The sequence below is a fragment of the Sitophilus oryzae genome, unplaced genomic scaffold (genome assembly GCF_002938485.1).
Source record: "Sitophilus oryzae breed Bouriz unplaced genomic scaffold, Soryzae_2.0 scaffold_41_pilon_pilon, whole genome shotgun sequence".
In the NCBI taxonomy this organism is placed as follows: domain Eukaryota; kingdom Metazoa; phylum Arthropoda; class Insecta; order Coleoptera; family Curculionidae; genus Sitophilus; species Sitophilus oryzae.
The window spans coordinates 3,545,141-3,561,835 of record NW_022146996.1 but is presented as its reverse complement, the minus strand read 5'-3'; the positions used below and the strand labels follow the sequence as shown (position 1 = coordinate 3,561,835).

General features: G+C 36.0%; 1 protein-coding gene across 1 annotated transcript; it reads left to right on the top strand.

Moving 5' to 3' along the window:
• Window positions 1-11,674: 11,674 nt before the first annotated feature.
• LOC115885713 lies at window positions 11,675-15,503 on the top strand. Its single transcript, XM_030904700.1, has 4 exons — window positions 11,675-13,949; window positions 14,001-14,193; window positions 14,309-14,432; window positions 15,179-15,503. The coding sequence occupies exons 1-4, from the start codon at window positions 12,186-12,188 to the stop codon at window positions 15,501-15,503; spliced, it is 2,406 nt and encodes an 801-aa protein (XP_030760560.1). The 5' UTR covers window positions 11,675-12,185.
• The last annotated feature ends 1,192 nt before the right edge of the window (window positions 15,504-16,695 follow it).

The window sequence follows — 16,695 nt, the reverse complement described above, 5'->3', positions numbered from 1 at the left end:
ACAAAATGAGATATAAAGTACGAACATCTTTCAAACCACAAAATACACTTAGATCTATTTATTAGATCCACACTAAACCAATAAACACTGGACAACAAACAAAAAATGTAATATACGAAATGTGATAAATTTTATATTAGTGAAATATCTAGACCCCCTCAAAAAAGAACATAAAAATTATTTGAGGAGCAGACTTACTAAATGCGTTTTGTCCATTTTTAAGGACAATAATAATACAAACTACATACATAATATTGTCAGAAACGAGGTTATAAATTTTTAAACTGATTTTTTATGTGCTGTATGTCCATTGGCATTAGACAAACAAACAAAAGTATGTCTTTGTGCTGTGGACATACTGCTGTTTGTTTGTCATCGCCAGATGAAGAATGTCTTTTTTGTACTACCACTTCCTTATTTTTTGAATAATACTACTTAAAATAATGAATGGAACTACAAGTGGGGACAGTCAGACACTCTTCATCAGGCAATGACAAACAAACATCAGTATGTCCACAGCACAAGAACATGTAGTTGGGAATACGGACCAGAAATTTCACGTCTAGACAGTCAACAGCTTTTTTAAAATTTTTTCAGATATCATCAAAACTAGATCTTTCACATGTAGGTGTAATGTGATTGTTTATCCATTTTTAGGGTTCCGTACCCAAAGGTTAAAAACGGGAACCCTATTACTAAGACTTTGCTGTCCGTCCGTCTGTCCGTTTGTCTCAAAGGTCTATCTTATGAACCGCTATAGCTAGACAGTTGACATTTTTACTGACAATGTATCTATGTTGCCGCTATAAGAACAATTACTAAAAACAGAATTATAGTCAGTCCCACGAGAAGATCCTTGACAGTGATAATTGTGTCTGTCATTTTAATTTCAAAGTAGTTTATTTTATTTTACAAAGAAATAAGTTGGTACAACTGGAACGCATAGCAGGAAATATTTAAAATTTGACTGACAAGTGATTACTTCAAAATATTGTGAAAAAAACTGTATAAAACTGAAAAAATGTAATCGAGTTATTTTATTTAATCAAAACGGTATGTGTTAATACAAAACAAACAAGAACAAGACACCATATACCAAAAAAATAGAAAAAAAGAACTACTTATTTATTACTTTCAAGCTTTATGAAACTTCCCGCATTTATGATTATATTTATCAATATAACTTATATGTACAAATACAAATTTGTTATATTCCACAGGAATAATCACAACAAACTATTTTATTAATAATAACACTTACCAAATTTTATACTTTAAAGGTTGATTAATTATTATCTTAATATTTTTAATCCAGTACCTTTTGACATTATTTTTCTGCAGTACTAAAATCCATTATTCACCTATCGTGTGATGTCGATATTTTACAGCTACTCCAGTTTTTAGTATGTGTCACTTATCTACGACGAGATCGTAGACGAACTTTATTGATGGTACTTGTAACTTTATTGGTGTCTAAGATTTTCGGCCAGGGCAGCGAGTATTAACCATACACTGTGCTCTGGGCTACAGTTAATTTTCACTCGATTTTTCCTCCACTTGACTTCAAAAGACACAAAACACAGGTAATAACACGAATCAAAATGCATTATCTTCCAAAACGCAGCGTATTTGACAAAAGTTGACACAAAATTATAACCTATAATTTGGCAAGACTTTGACAAGCGTCAAAAATCTAAAGGCGAGTTCATACGCATCGGCGTCCATTTGTCGTTCATCGTTCCGTCAAACCAATAAAATTGAAATACGATCTGTCATTTTTGAAATAAACCAATAAAACTGGTTAAAATCAATAAGAGACGACGTATGACGGATTTATATTTAAACCCATCCATAGTTAACTTAAAAATTATTAGAAACTTTTTTTAGTAAAATAAATAGATTGGTATGGGACGTCATCTGTTTTTCTTCTGTCATCGTCTGTCGAAATCTTACCTGAGAAAAAAACAGAGTATAAATGAATGTTTATAGGTAAATAAAAAAGTACTTTCACTAAACATTATCTTTGAAGTAAGAATTTTACATAGAATCTTTCAAGTTCTCGGTGGCCGCGTGGTTAAAGCGTTAGGACTTTACGTTGGAGCCGTATAGTAAGGCAGGTTCGAGTCCTAGTCAAGGCGACTTTTTTTAATTTTTACATATTTATTTTTACTTTTCACATATTTATTATTGATTAATACAATTTTTAGTAATGTGTTTCTTCATTTTATTTAAATTACTTATACGCGCATTCAAAATTTCAGCTAAATCGGAAAAAAAGTTTATAATAATATAGTGTCTAATGTTGTATAGATAATGAATGGTACGGAACCCTTGGTGCGCGAGTCCGACTCGCACTTGACCAATTTTTTAAGTAAACTAGTTTTTCGGTACTAAGTATCTTGCAAAAAGCGAAACAGTTTTTCTTTGTTTGCCAAAATTAGATAAAATGGATAAAATGCATCTAGAAACTCCTCATTTAAGAAAGGGCGATTTTCACAAATCTAAGATTTGTTAGCATTCATGGTACACAGGACACAGGGTAGATTTTAATAACCCCAAAATTATAATGAAAGAAGCGATAACCTCTAAAAGAAAAATAAAAAAGACATTTTTAATACAATCTAATAACAATGAATATATTGCTCATGCATCTGTATATATTAGTAATACAGGGTGAGTTTCCTACGATGTTCTCTATGGGTATCTCGGAAACGGGGAAAGAATTGCAGTTTTGTGGAGTCATCAATATGCGCCTTTCAGGTTTTTGAAAAAGTTCATGGCTTACTAGATATTTCGAAAAAAACAAATTTCGGCTATTTTAAAAGTTGTTCCTAATTCCATTATAAGCTATTTTAGACAAAAAGTTTTCAGATAAAAGTTGTAGATAATCATATCCTTTATGAGAATGTGCCCTCGGCACATTCTCATGAAACGGAGGACACAGTCTCATAAAGAATGTGATTATCTACAACTTTTATCTGAAAACTTTTTGTCTAAAATAGCTTATAATAGAATTAGGGACAATTTTTAAAATAGCCGAAATTTGTTTTTTTCGAAATATATAGTAAGCCATGAACGTTTGCAAAAATCTGAAAGGCGCATATTTATGACTCCACAAAACTGCAATTCTTTCCCCATTTAACCGACTCTTTATCTCCAGTAGTTTCTGAGATACCCATAGAGAACATCGTAGGGAACTCACCCTGTATATGGCTTCATTGACTTTAAAGAACATAACATAAATAAACATAACGTACGTAAAAATTAAAAACAAATTAAAAGAATAATCATACAGAAAGTTTGAAGCTTTTTGGTTTTACCGTATTAAGTAATTGTTATGTTAAGCGTAAAATAGCTGTTTAATTTTAATTGCTAGTGAGTTATATTTAACTACTTTATTGTAGTTATAGTTGTATAATAAATTAGTTTAAATGTTTTATCGGGTGTTTTATGTTAAGGACTCCCGGAATAGGGTCAGAATCAAGGATTTAGACAATAAAGTATTTCAAATATAATTGTTATGTTAATCTTTCATTGTCTTTATTTTCCTGATCTACACAACTACGACGTTTTAGGTGGGTATAACACTGCACTATCAAATGGTTAATAAAATTAATGAAAATGTCCAGAATTTGTGTATATGCTACGGAGGGCTGAAATCGATACATAGCTACTTTTAAACTCAGCAGCTAATGTATAAACTAACTAAAAGTGCTTTTATTTTGAAAGAATCCGTATATTTTTGCAAAATATGGGGTAATCAGTAGGTACTATAAAATCCCCGTTTGCAAACCTACCTATGAATTATATATGGATAATTATTATATTGCTATAACATACCTACCTAAAGTTCTACAACAGATTCTACATTAACAAGTCTACATTTTATCAATATTATTGTCGATGTAAGTTCCAACAATACGATTACAACATTGAAAAACCCAATCACACCTAAAAACATTATCATCTTTTACTAGTGCTTGGTAATTTATAACGAGGATTTAAGATCTTTTTAAATCAACCCCTAAAAATGATGTCGATTATTCTGTTTTCTAAAATATTTTTAAAAATTATATACTTTCAAAAATACATGTTTGTATAGAAATCAATTAAATTTTTGTCCATTTTGGATTCAAAATATGTTTTTGAAAAAATAAATATTAAAATTCTAAGCTTCAGCGATATAAAGAAATGTACAGCCTAATATTTAGAGCAACATTTGCACAGGCTGAGTCTCTATTATAAATACGAGAGTTTAATAATATTCCTCTTGAAACTTTTGCATTTAGTTTATCTCTAGAATTCCCCTAATACCAGTAATACCGCTAGAGAGTAGTTTGCTTCAGAAGGTTTTCCAAAATGAGAGGGTTAAACATACTTTATCAAATAACTTTTTTAAAACTTGATAAAGTAACTTAAATGTATTTGTAATAGGGGTTGCGTTCTAAATCAGATAAGGGTATTTTTAATCATGCATATTGTAAAGAAACGAAGATTACAATATAATAATACATTGTATAGTAAAAATAAAAACTTTTTAATATATTTTCCTAGTAAATATGAATTATCAGAAAATACATTAACATTTTTCTTAAATTATATCATAACTAAAATATACAGGGTGGTACTGGGTGGTATCAAAATAAATGCGAAAAATATTTTTTTACTCTTGTTAAAGATAAATGGTAGACAAATGAGCTTTGCATTCAGGTTTTTTTTTCGTTAATTTTGATCATACAAATCTTGATACTCTTGAGATACTCTTGATCTTGATACTTAAGAGTACGTTATTGTTTTCAAAAGATTTATTAATATTGCTGATTTTTTTTCGAATTTTTATACTAAACAGTGATTTCCATACTTTAATGCTATGTCTCATTTTTAGAACTAAGGTCGTTGTACAATAAAAATACAAGATTAACATTATTCCTTACAAATTGACAAACATATGTTTTAACGTGTTTACTTTAGTTGTTACGAAAAGTACCAGTGCACTCCCAGTGATCAAAGTTTTGTCACATTAGGGAACAGTTACGTATCTGCGTTTTATTCATGCGACCAATTGCAAGCACATGTTTCGAAACTGTTACTTTCATGTGCCCAGAAAATTATTGACAATATGGCCGTTAATGCAGGGTTCCTTAATTGTGTCTACAGGAAAAATGTAGGCAATGTGAAATACACTTCCCTATTAGTTTCACGCAATGCCTTCTGTACGTCATGATTGACACAAACGAGGAATTTTGTAGCAATATTCCGTAATTGCGTGATCGACATCGGCCGCTGACACGATGTTTGGAAATCATTCCTATTTTGTGACTTATCCGACGCGAGAACAGCATAGTGTCCGCGGTGTCTTATGGGTAACTCCAGTGTCAATAGGAATATCTACACTCAGTGAGCTGCTACTGGAAACCTTCTCACTCATTTCATTTACACAATTGGCTGATGATCTTCAAAACTTTCAGCATTGTCACAAGCTGATCTTTTATTGGACTGGGAGGTTTCTATTTTATTCTTACATTTTTATCTGCGATAATAATAGTGACATTAGAATATATTTTGATGCATTCTGATTTTGTAATACATTAGCGTTTTCTGATGTTGGAGCACCAGTTCTAGCATAAACTACAATATTCCTACGTGCACATAGTAATTTACACGCTTTTTTACTTTCTGTAGTAAGATGAGGTAGTTTTATAATTTCGCAGAACGCGTTTCTTATTTGACGACGACGTATTTTATATTACTCGATCTGGATCGACCAATTTCTGCGGTGCGTTGTAAACTACTGGTTAAAATGCCTTATACCGTCGAAATTATTTGTAACCGTGTATACAAATTTTGAGCCCAGTTACTATTTTCCATGATGTACAAATGAACTTTATGGGTTTAACAACAAAATTTCTACTATACCTCACACTATGCATTCCACAATAACGGTTTTATGCCTTTTAAAGGCATATACACTCCTAGTGAATGTCAGTTATTATTGCATTCGAGTAACAGTTCCTTTTGTATCAGCACAATTCCTATTTTGTGTAATAGTACACATTATTCCTTTTTCAAACCAACTTAGGCACCAGTTGTGACGTTACTTTCAGTTTTATGTGCTATTTGACGCAAAAGAAGGGCCTGATAACGTAACAACGTCGTCACCTAGAACACATTTCCCTTAAAGGATAAAGTGCTCACTGAGCTTACCAGCTAAAAAACAGATTTGTTATATATCAAGTAAATAGTATCAAGATTTATTAAAAAAATCTGGTAAAAATATCTACACGTGCCTCGACTAAGCTTTTATACTGCTAACAACCTAAAGTGACATAAATAAAAGCGTGCTTTTCTAATTAAAACCGTTTGATCTTTTAAGCCACAAATTCCTCTGGATTTTTATCACTTTACATGCACAAAGTTTGAAATAAAAGTTTTCTCTTTTTATTTTACCAAGCGATGCTAATAAAATCCCTTTTTTATTCCTTGCGGCTATGAAAAAAAAAGCACAACTTTGCATATTCGCTCTGCTTTAGGCAGCATAGTTTCTGCACGTATCGACGTATACCGATTTGGTCATTTTAGAAGTGTGCTCTGGACTAGTTTTAACGTGTAAGGCAGAGAATAATATAAATGACCGGTTGACAGACAGAGAGACAAAATTAAAAGCGGCGTATAGTGTTGCCGGTCTTTACATTTGTAGGAAAATTTGTATAAAAACTATTTTAAAAACTTTCATATAGGTATAGTATATCCTACTGAAATGATAATATATCTAGCATAAAGAACACTATAATTACACTTCACACTTATAATCTATTACATCTGTAATAAAATGAGTAACTAATTGTGAAAAATAAGGTTCTAACAATATATACAATATTTTCCATAAACGTCTACTTGTGCGGTTTGAACTTTTGATGCAAATCCGGCAATACGGAACTCTAAGATATGTATCAACCCAACTTTTATCTTTCGATACCTTTCGCATGTACTTGTGATGTGTGTCATGAGTGTTTTTACAACTACACGGGACCTACAGTTTATCGCCGAATCCGAACGGCACTATTTGAGAGGTTGTTTATATACTACAGCTACCACATTGTTAGTAGCTCTATAAAGTTCCAGGATATGTATCTCACCTGTTGCAAATTAAAAAAAAAACGTTAAATATTTTGTGTTATGTTGTTAAGCAAATTTTGTTTACCAGCAAAGAGTTGAGGAACGAACAGGCAAAATGTGATAAATCCACTTTTGGGCAAAAATTATCGATTCTTAGTACTGCTAATGAGATAAATCTTATGATGTTTTAAACCAAATTTAACAAATCCTCAAAAATCAAATTGCGTAGATTAGGCCAGTCAATCTGGAGGTTGAGATGGAAAAAATTAGTAACCAACCGATCTCAACGGGAATGTGTAGATAATGATCTCCTATTTAACTCCTCAAAAGTCCCATTCGGTCCCAGTGGGGGAAGTTTGAAAAAAAAAACGCCGCCATCTTGGATTTATTTTAAATATCTTCGTTTGCATAACTTTTTTCGAAAAAACTAAAGATATACTTTTTGTAGAGAATTAAATTTAGAACATCCCACCTTCAATAATTTTTTTTCTAAAATAAATAGTAATAGAGATAGAGCAATTTTTTACTATACGTTTTATAAATTTTCCAGTTTTTTTAAACCAATCAGATATAATTTTTGCGTTAACAGTATAGTGATAATGTAGATAAACCACAAGTATAAATTTAAGCATAAAAACAATTAAAAATAATGTTTAGATATTACTTATTAAATAAAATTATTGTTAAAAAAATTATTATTAAATTAAAGTTATTAAATAAAATCTGCTCTGACGTCATCCTGAGCGTCATTTTCATCCTCAACTAAAATACAAAAGTTTGTGCAACTGATTCCGTAGCACTGACCACACTTTGAGCAACATTAAAGACCCAGTTTTCTACAAGAGTAATTTGTAGAGCACTGACTCTGTTTGCAATTGAAAAAAAATAATTTTAGTAGGTTAGAAGACACATCTTCTATTGATTGAATAGTGTCAGATTGCCTTTTTGATTTTTCTTTCATCCATATTGTAAAGGATTTGCTTTGTTACCAATCCATTCTGGAATCTAAAAAATACAACTTAATACATTTCCTATAATAGATATATCTTTACAGTTACCTGTAAAAATATATTCTGAGTAAATGGAATTTCGCATAGTTCTCAGTTGGAGGCAAATTAGCTAAATTAAAGGTAGTCTTTAGGGCTTGTCTTGATGTAATCCTATTGTATAGAGTGTATCTCAGATGGTTAATATGTTTAATACAGCTTGGACAGTGGTATAGCTTTAATCTTTTAAAGCTATAAATAAGAATAAATTCTCTTGAATTTAATCCTGACTGAAACAAGTTATCTTTGTTAGAATTTTTTTCTTAAAAATACGTGGAGGTTTTGATAAAGATCGTTATCTTTTTTCAGTATCGACATTTTATATCGACATATTTTCAAGTACATTTTTTTTGATTATTTAAATAAAAAGGAGGTAGTACAGCCTGATATAGCATGTAAAAACAATATGTGTTTTTTAAACGTCCCATTTTGTCTTTCTTATATTTTGGATATTTTTAGAATCGACTTTTTAGTGCTTTTTGAAAAAAATCTCACAAAACATATAACAGTTGTCTCCGAGGATACTGATATTATGATTTTACTTATATACCATTCAAAACATAAAAATATATCCATGCTTCTTCCGGGAAAAGCAGCAAGAGGTGATAAAATATCTGAGGTACAAGACAACATGGGACTTTTAAAAAACACATATTGTTTTTACATGTTTTATCGGGATGTGATACACCTCCATTTTATTTAAAAGATAAAAAAAATGCTAATAAAGATGACTTGTTTCATTCAGAGCTATCTATATTACATATTAACTATCTGAGAGACACTCTATACAATCGGATTACATAAAGACAAGCCCTTAAGACTACCTTTAATTTAGCCAGTTTGCGTCCAACTGAGAACTCTGCAAAACTCAATTTACTCAGGACATGCTTTCAGGTAACTGTAAAGATATATCTATTATAGAAAATGTTATAAGTTGTATATTTCAGATTCATGAATGGATTGGTAACAAGTTAGATCCTTTACAATATGGATGGAAGAAAGATCAAAAAGGTAATCTGACACCTATTCAATCAACAGAAGAGGTGCCTCCTGACCTACTAAAATTATTTTTTTGCAATTGCAAAGAAGTCAGTGCTCTAAAAATTGCTCTTGTAGATAACTGGGTCTTAAATGTTCTTCAAAGTGTGGTTAGTGCTAAGGAATTAGTTGTACAAACTTTTGTATTTTAGTTGAGGACGAAAATTACGCTCAGGATGACGTCACAGCAGATTTTATTTAATAACTTTAATTTAATAATATCTTTTTTAACAATAATTTTATTTAATAAATAATATTTAAACGTTATTTTTAATTGTTTTAATGCTTAAATTTATACTTGGTTTATCTATATTAACACTATACTGTTAATGCCAAAAATTATAGCTGATTGGTTTAAAAATCTGGAAAATTTACATAACGTATAGTAAAAAATTGTTCTATCTCTATTACTATTTATTTTAGAACAAAAATGATTAAAGGAAAAATATTCTAAATTTAATTCTCGACAAAAAACGTATCTTTAGTTTTTTCGGAAAAAGTTATGCTAACGGAGATATTTGAAAAAAACTAAAAAATCCAAGATGGCGGCGGTTTTTTTCAAACTTCTCCCACTGGGACCGAATGGGACTTTTGAGGGGTAAAATAGGAGATCATTATCTACACATTCCCGTTGAGATTGATTGGTTACTATTTTTTTTCACCTTTACATATAATACTCGGCTACGTTTACTGGCCTAGATCTGTTTCGAACAAAAAGAGATACATGCATTTGTGACGTTTCTCTTTTAATGGTATTCGTAGATGGTATTTCGAATATTTTGAATATACGTACTGATCAAAGCGACAAAATCCTGTCTTAGTTTTCTCTCGTAGAGTCTCATAGTCGTTGTTCTCTTGTTGTATAAATTAACCCATTGTAATGAAGTTCATAAAATTTCTGGGCCACCCTGTATATTATATTAATATTATACGAGAATAATAGAGACTTGATTCTCTTGTAATAATGACAGGTAGGGTATTTTATTGTTAACTCATTATTGTAATGAACTTCATTAATGTTTCTATTGTTGAATTAAATAAGTTAAATATTTAATTTCCATTTTGTAAGAGAGTTTTGATCGGTTTTTGATCGCCGTGGTTCGGTGCGAGAAACCGAGACGTTCTACGCCACTCTCCCTACCAGTGCAGGTTGGAGTGGAGGGACCGTAGTCAGCTACCCTCAGCGTGCCCCAGCACTACAGAGTGAGTTGTGTGGTCGCACACGTGAACAGTGAAGTTCGAGTCCGGAGTGCCCTGCCAAGTGTCCTGCTGCCAGCCGCCTGCCGCCTGCCGCCTGCCGCCGTATTGTATAAGGTAAGCACCCACCGCCAAAGTGATCGAGAGTAGGTCGTATTCTTTTTATTGTTAATACCGTTTACTTTACTGCCTTGACGCGTTATAGGGATAAGGGAGACAGAGATAGTTAGAACGCGCGATCGCATTAGCTAGCAAAAACTTGTATTCGTTCAGGGCCAGCGCCGTCTTCCTGGGTGGGGGAGCTGAACGGATCCCGTCAAACGCGAAGACCGATTTCTTTTATTAAAGGGGAGACAGATAGCGGCGGTTAAGGTAGTGGTACAGTAAACTACCCGGGTCGCGAATGTTCTTGGAACTAAAGCTTGGGATCTCGTCTATCCCGCGACTGGTTCTGTAGTTCCCGTATTCTCATCAGGAGCGCCGTGGGATCTCGCCGACATCCCGGGTGGTCCTGACCAGGCGGTAATGGACTGCACTTATCCAGGCGACTAACCGAGACGCCGTTTCGTTCTACTGCGCACGATCCAGGGCTCGCGTGCGTACCTATCCCACAGGACTCCGTTTCGTCCCACTGCGAAGCGATTCAGGGCTCGCGTGCGTACCTATCCCACAGGGACTCCGTTTCGTCCCTGCTGCGACGATCCAGGGCTCGCGTGCGTACCTATCCCACAGGACTCCGTTTCGTCCTACTGCGAACGATCCAGGACTCGCGTGCGTACCTATCCCACAGGACTCCGTTTTGTCCTACTGCGAACGATCCAGGACTCGCGTGCGTACCTATCCCACAGGACTCCGTTTCGTCCTACTGCGAACGATTCAGGGCTCGCGTGCGTATCTATCCCACAGGACGCCGTTTCGTTCTACTGCGCACGATTCAGGGCTCGGGTGCGTAATTATCCCACAGGACGCCGTTTCGTTCTACGACAAACGATCCAGGGCTCGCGTTTGTTTATCCCGGGACGTCTGTAACGACGTCGCCGACGTTTAGAAAGTCGGGTTATAAAAGAGTATATCGCTCCGGTACGTACATGTCTGTGTTTACTAGGACGCCGTTAGGAACTCGCGTCGTTTTATTTACTAGAACGTCATGTCAAAAACGCGCTTTGAATTCGCGTGATTAAATCGGACAGTGAGTTGCATATCGAGATTATACGGTCAAAACTCTAGAGGTGCTCGATTGTTGTTGTAAATTTCATTTTACGAGTCTTTCATTATAAATTTTCTTTCACTTTCATTACAATTTAAAGTCGTGAAACTTCCTGGGGTATTTAGCATATAGTTAATTAATTAAATAAAGCCTTAATGTTATGTTATAGTTAACTGTGTGTTTTATTTCTTTTCATTTCAACACTCCCTGGTATCTCCACTGTATAAAAGCTACCCGTATTGGCGAAACGTGGTCCTCTTCCACTATAAATAACAGAGGTGGCGCCCGAGAGATTTAAATTTCCTACTGTACGCCAGTAAGGCTATTTATTTTTCACTGAACCAAAGAAAAATAAATTGAGACTCTTACAAAATTGGCGCCCGAGCAGGGACTTGATTGTTTTGAAGATTAAACCGTCAAAATACCAGGAAAACCGGGTAAAGCTAGTAAAAGCAAGAAAGCTATTGAAACAGTGTGAGAGGAGGTGAAAAGAAAGTAACAACCGTCGAGCATAAGTACCTCTAGAGACAAGTAAAGTCTCAGTGTTTCTGTGTTAAAAGACTAGTGAAATCTAGAGCGATATGGAAACTGAGGAAGATTTTTTGTCGATCGGTGCTTCCGTTGAAGGTAACGACGCCGTACCGTCGCTGTCGCATACAGGTTTGAACCTGGCGCCGTCTGGCACAAGTGCTGAATCTGATTTCAGGACAGGGTGGATTTATTCCCTGAAGAAGTCTGAATTAGCCGCACAACTGGTGCGTTTTGGACTGGATAGTACCGGGACTGTCGAAGAAATGCGAAGAAGAATAGTGAGATTCATTAGAGAAGGACAGGCGAGTCCACAGCCTGTCGCACAGCCTTTTGGATTTCCTGGAAATAGTGCTGTTGTACCGACAGTGAGCTCTACAGCCACCCTGACCACTACGACAGTGACAACTACAGTGACAGCAACCTCGAGTGGATACATTGCTGGACGTGTAGTGCCTTCTCCGGTGGTCTATACTTCTACTTCACAGCCTGTCCCTCTGCCGATAAATCCAGGTATGTCAAATAGTTTTAATACTAATCCTATACAAGTTTACAAATGGGGGGTGACATTTAATGGTCGCTCGGACCCTGTAACATTCTTAGAGAGACTGGAAGAAATTTGTATAGCACAGAATATACATCCGGATCGTTTATTGCCACATTTGCCAGAAGTTTTGCAAGGAGAAGCTGCGCTCTGGTACCGCAATAACCGAGTAAATTACAGGACCTGGGAAGAATTTACTGGAGAATTTAAAATTTTTTATTATCCAGTAAATTATGAGGTGGACCTAGAGGCGAAGATAAGTCGTCGAGTGCAAAGACATAACGAGTCTGTCACGGCGTACATCACTGATCTTCAAACGTTGATCCGCAGACATGGCAGCATCTCTCTGAATCAAGAATTGCAGTGGTTGTACAGAAATTTGTTACCTGAATTTCGTCAGTATGTCCGAAGAGGAGATTTTCACGATATTTCATCGTTCTCAAGAATAACCAAGGAGTTTGAACTGCTTAATCAGGAACTGCAGCGATCGTCCCGTACTTATGCACCGTCCGATGTCGAAGCCCGACCGAATAATACGCCTCGGCGAGACAGGCTGGAAAATGAGCATGCTGGAGCCAGGAGCAACCTGATGGTTATCCAGAGCCAATCGCCGTCTCAGAGTAAACAGAGACATGTGTCTGTTACTCCCCGTGTTTCAAGATATCCGTATAGAGCGCCGAACTCTGCAAAACAGACTTCAGAAGCAATCTGTTGGAGATGTGGACAGACAGGACACTTCCGCAGACAGTGCACATCCGAGCCCAAAATCTTTTGTTCCCGATGCAAAAAGACAGGTGTTCTTTCTAGGAATTGTCCATGTGTGAGCCCAAGAAAGCGGGAACCAAACCGCACAGAAATATCCCAGGAACAACATTATTCACCAACGGAGATTGTTGAAGAATTACCACAAATCATACGTCAAGAAATTCGTCCTGTTGTGAAGATTCGCTACCGGAACACCGACTATTTGGCACTCCTGGATACTGGAGCTGCCCATTCCTATATTGGAAAGAAATTGACAGAACAGTGCCAAACTTCCAAGGCAATTCCTGTCAAACCCACGGTAAAAGGAGCGAGACTTGCTAATGGTGCCACGGAGTCCATTAGCACAGCATTTAGGATGAAAATCCAAGTAGGAGAGCAGTCTCTGAATGAGGTTTTCCACAGTCTAAAAGACTTAGTTTCGGATATGATTATTGGTATGGATATTCTGGGCAAACATGACTTCCAGATTGATTTACGAACCCGACAGATCCGATTGAATGCTAAGTTGGTGAGTGCAGAATCGGTGGTTTCGTCTTGTAATGTCATGTCAAGTTTAAAGATCCGAAGCTCCGCCGAAGGTTTACAAGTAAACCCGAAGAAAAATGTTGAACAAACAACCGAGAAGTTGGGAAAGACCAATAATCAAGCATCCGTTTCTAAAGGCGGTCGCCTTCCGATAAAAACGAGTCTACAGAGTCCTGTAAGAAGAGTTCCGCAGACGATCAAACTAACAAGTTTTCTGACTCAAAGATGTATTGCTTCAAAACTCTGATCGAGTTCCAGTGGAGAAGAATGTTTGCTGGCGATGTGGAAACCCCGGACACCTACATTGGTGTATGTCAGAAGATTTATTTTGTTCTGTTCCAGATGTGGAACACTCGGCGTGCGATCACAAGATTGCAAGTGTAGATGTATACCTTCCCGTTCAAATCACACCGAATCCTGGGCTGATGGATGTTGGTCAAGAGGAAGATCAACAGGCATCTAAACAGTATCTAAAAAAAAACCCGTCCCGACTGATGAAGTTGTGGAACTCATTTTATTTTGAATTTTTCAGACTATAACGACTCATGACTCATGAGTCACTGCCAGGAACTATCTGCAGGCCACACTGGCGCTAACCAACTCCCCCACATTCCCATGTATCTGGAAGCCAGTCTAGGCGGAGACAGCAACAATTTGCCAGGGAAGAAGTGGAGAGGTGACATGCAGAAAAGCCCGATGTCCTGGCCCGTCTGAAAATGCCGGACGTCCAGCAACAGGAGTCTGTCGCCACAATGTCATCAGTCCACAAGTCATCAGATTCTGAGTTTTCATTTCTTGTTCACTTTTTTTTAAGGGGTTTTACTTTTCTTTAAAAAAAAAAGGTGTCAAGTTATATCTTCTGATAGTTAAAGTAAACAAAAAAGGGAAATATAATTTCTTCTGTTTTTTTTTATTACTAAGGGAAAGAAAAGAGGAATATTGCGCGATTTTAAGTCTCTATGTTATGTCTACGAGGTTTGGTCCTGGTTAGTTATTTTCTTTTTGAAAAAAAAAAGTTAAAAATTAAAATTAAAGAGGGAAACAAAAAGGGGGTTTTAGTAGTATCTCTCATCTGGTCGTGTTTTTTAAAAAAAAAAAAAAAATATATATATATGAAAATACATTGCGACCAATCGTCCCACGTGCCAGAAGAGTTGAACTAATTAATTTGTGTTATAGGTGTATGGGTCTCCATGACTGAACCATTTGCAGGATAGATCTACGTCGTTGGACCATGAGGGACTCACCGAAGTTCTCAACTCCGCTGGACCACGAGGGACTCACCGAAGCCTTCAACGCCGCTGGACAACGAGAGACTCACCGAAGCTTTCAACACCGCTGGACAACGAGGGACTCACCGAAGCTTTCAACACCGCTGGACAACGAGGGACCCACCGAAGCTTTCAACACCGCTGGACAACGAGGGACTCACCGAAGCCGCAAACACCGTTGGAGCAAGCTCGACACGTCGAAGCTCTACACACCGCCGAAGGAAGATCTTCAAGTTGAAGAAGACCGAAGATATTGCGTAATTTAGTTAGAAGTTTTGCATTTTGAAAATAAACATTTGATTTGGTCGTTTTATTTAGTAACCAATCATGATTGCGATACGAAAGTTTAGATTAAGACTTGACAAATAAACATTTGAGTTTATGGTTGTTTTCTTTTAGTTGTAAGCATAATCAAAGTGATACCAGGTCCCAGATATATCAAAGTTTTAGATTAAGTTTGCCCCGTAACCATTCGAATTTTGTTGTTTTGTTAGATGAAATCTTGCCCAGTAAATATCCGAATTTATTGTTGTTGTAGTAGGTTAAGTTTGGCCCAATAAGCATTTCATGGGAATTTGTTGTTGTTTTATTAGACTTTCAAAGAGATATACTGGGCGTTAGCTTAAGCTTTAGGATGAAACAATATTCGAATTGGTTTTATTTTATTAGATTAAGTTTGGCTCAATAAACATTCCGAATTTGTTGTTGTTTTTATTAGACTTTAAGAGATATACTGGGCGTTAACTTAAGTTTTGGTCAAACGAAAGCTGTTTTTAACAGGAAGTTTCATTTCAGCATAGCTGACAAAATATATGTTCATATATTTTTAACCGAAGTAAGGGGTGTAATGAAGTTCATAAAATTTCTGGGCCACCCTGTATATTATATTAATATTATACGAGAATAATAGAGACTTGATTCTCTTGTAATAATGACAGGTAGGGGTATTTTATTGTTAACTCATTATTCATTGTGAACTTCATTAATGTTTCTATTGTTGAATTAAATAAGTTAAATATTTAATTTCCATTTTGTAAAGAGTTTGATCGGTTTTGGTCGCCGTGTGGTTCGGTGCGAGAAACCGAGAGGACGTTTTCGCCGCTCTCCCTACCAGTGCAGGTTGAGTGGAGGGGACCGTAGTCGAAGTACCCTCGGCAGTACTGGCACTACAGAGTGAGTTGTGTGGTCGCGTGAACAGTGAAGTTCGAGTCCGGAGTGCCCTGCCAAGTGTCCTGCTGCCAGCCCGCCGCCTGCCGCCGTATTGTATAAGGTAAGCACCCACCGCCAAAGTGATCGAGGTAGGTCGTATTCTTTTTATTGTTAATACCGTTTACTTTACTGCCTTGACGCGTTATAGGGATAAGGGAGACAGAGATAGTTAGAACGCGCGATCGCATTAGCTAGCAAAAACTTGTATTCGTTCAGGGCCAACCGTCTTCTAGCAGGTAGGGGAGCTGA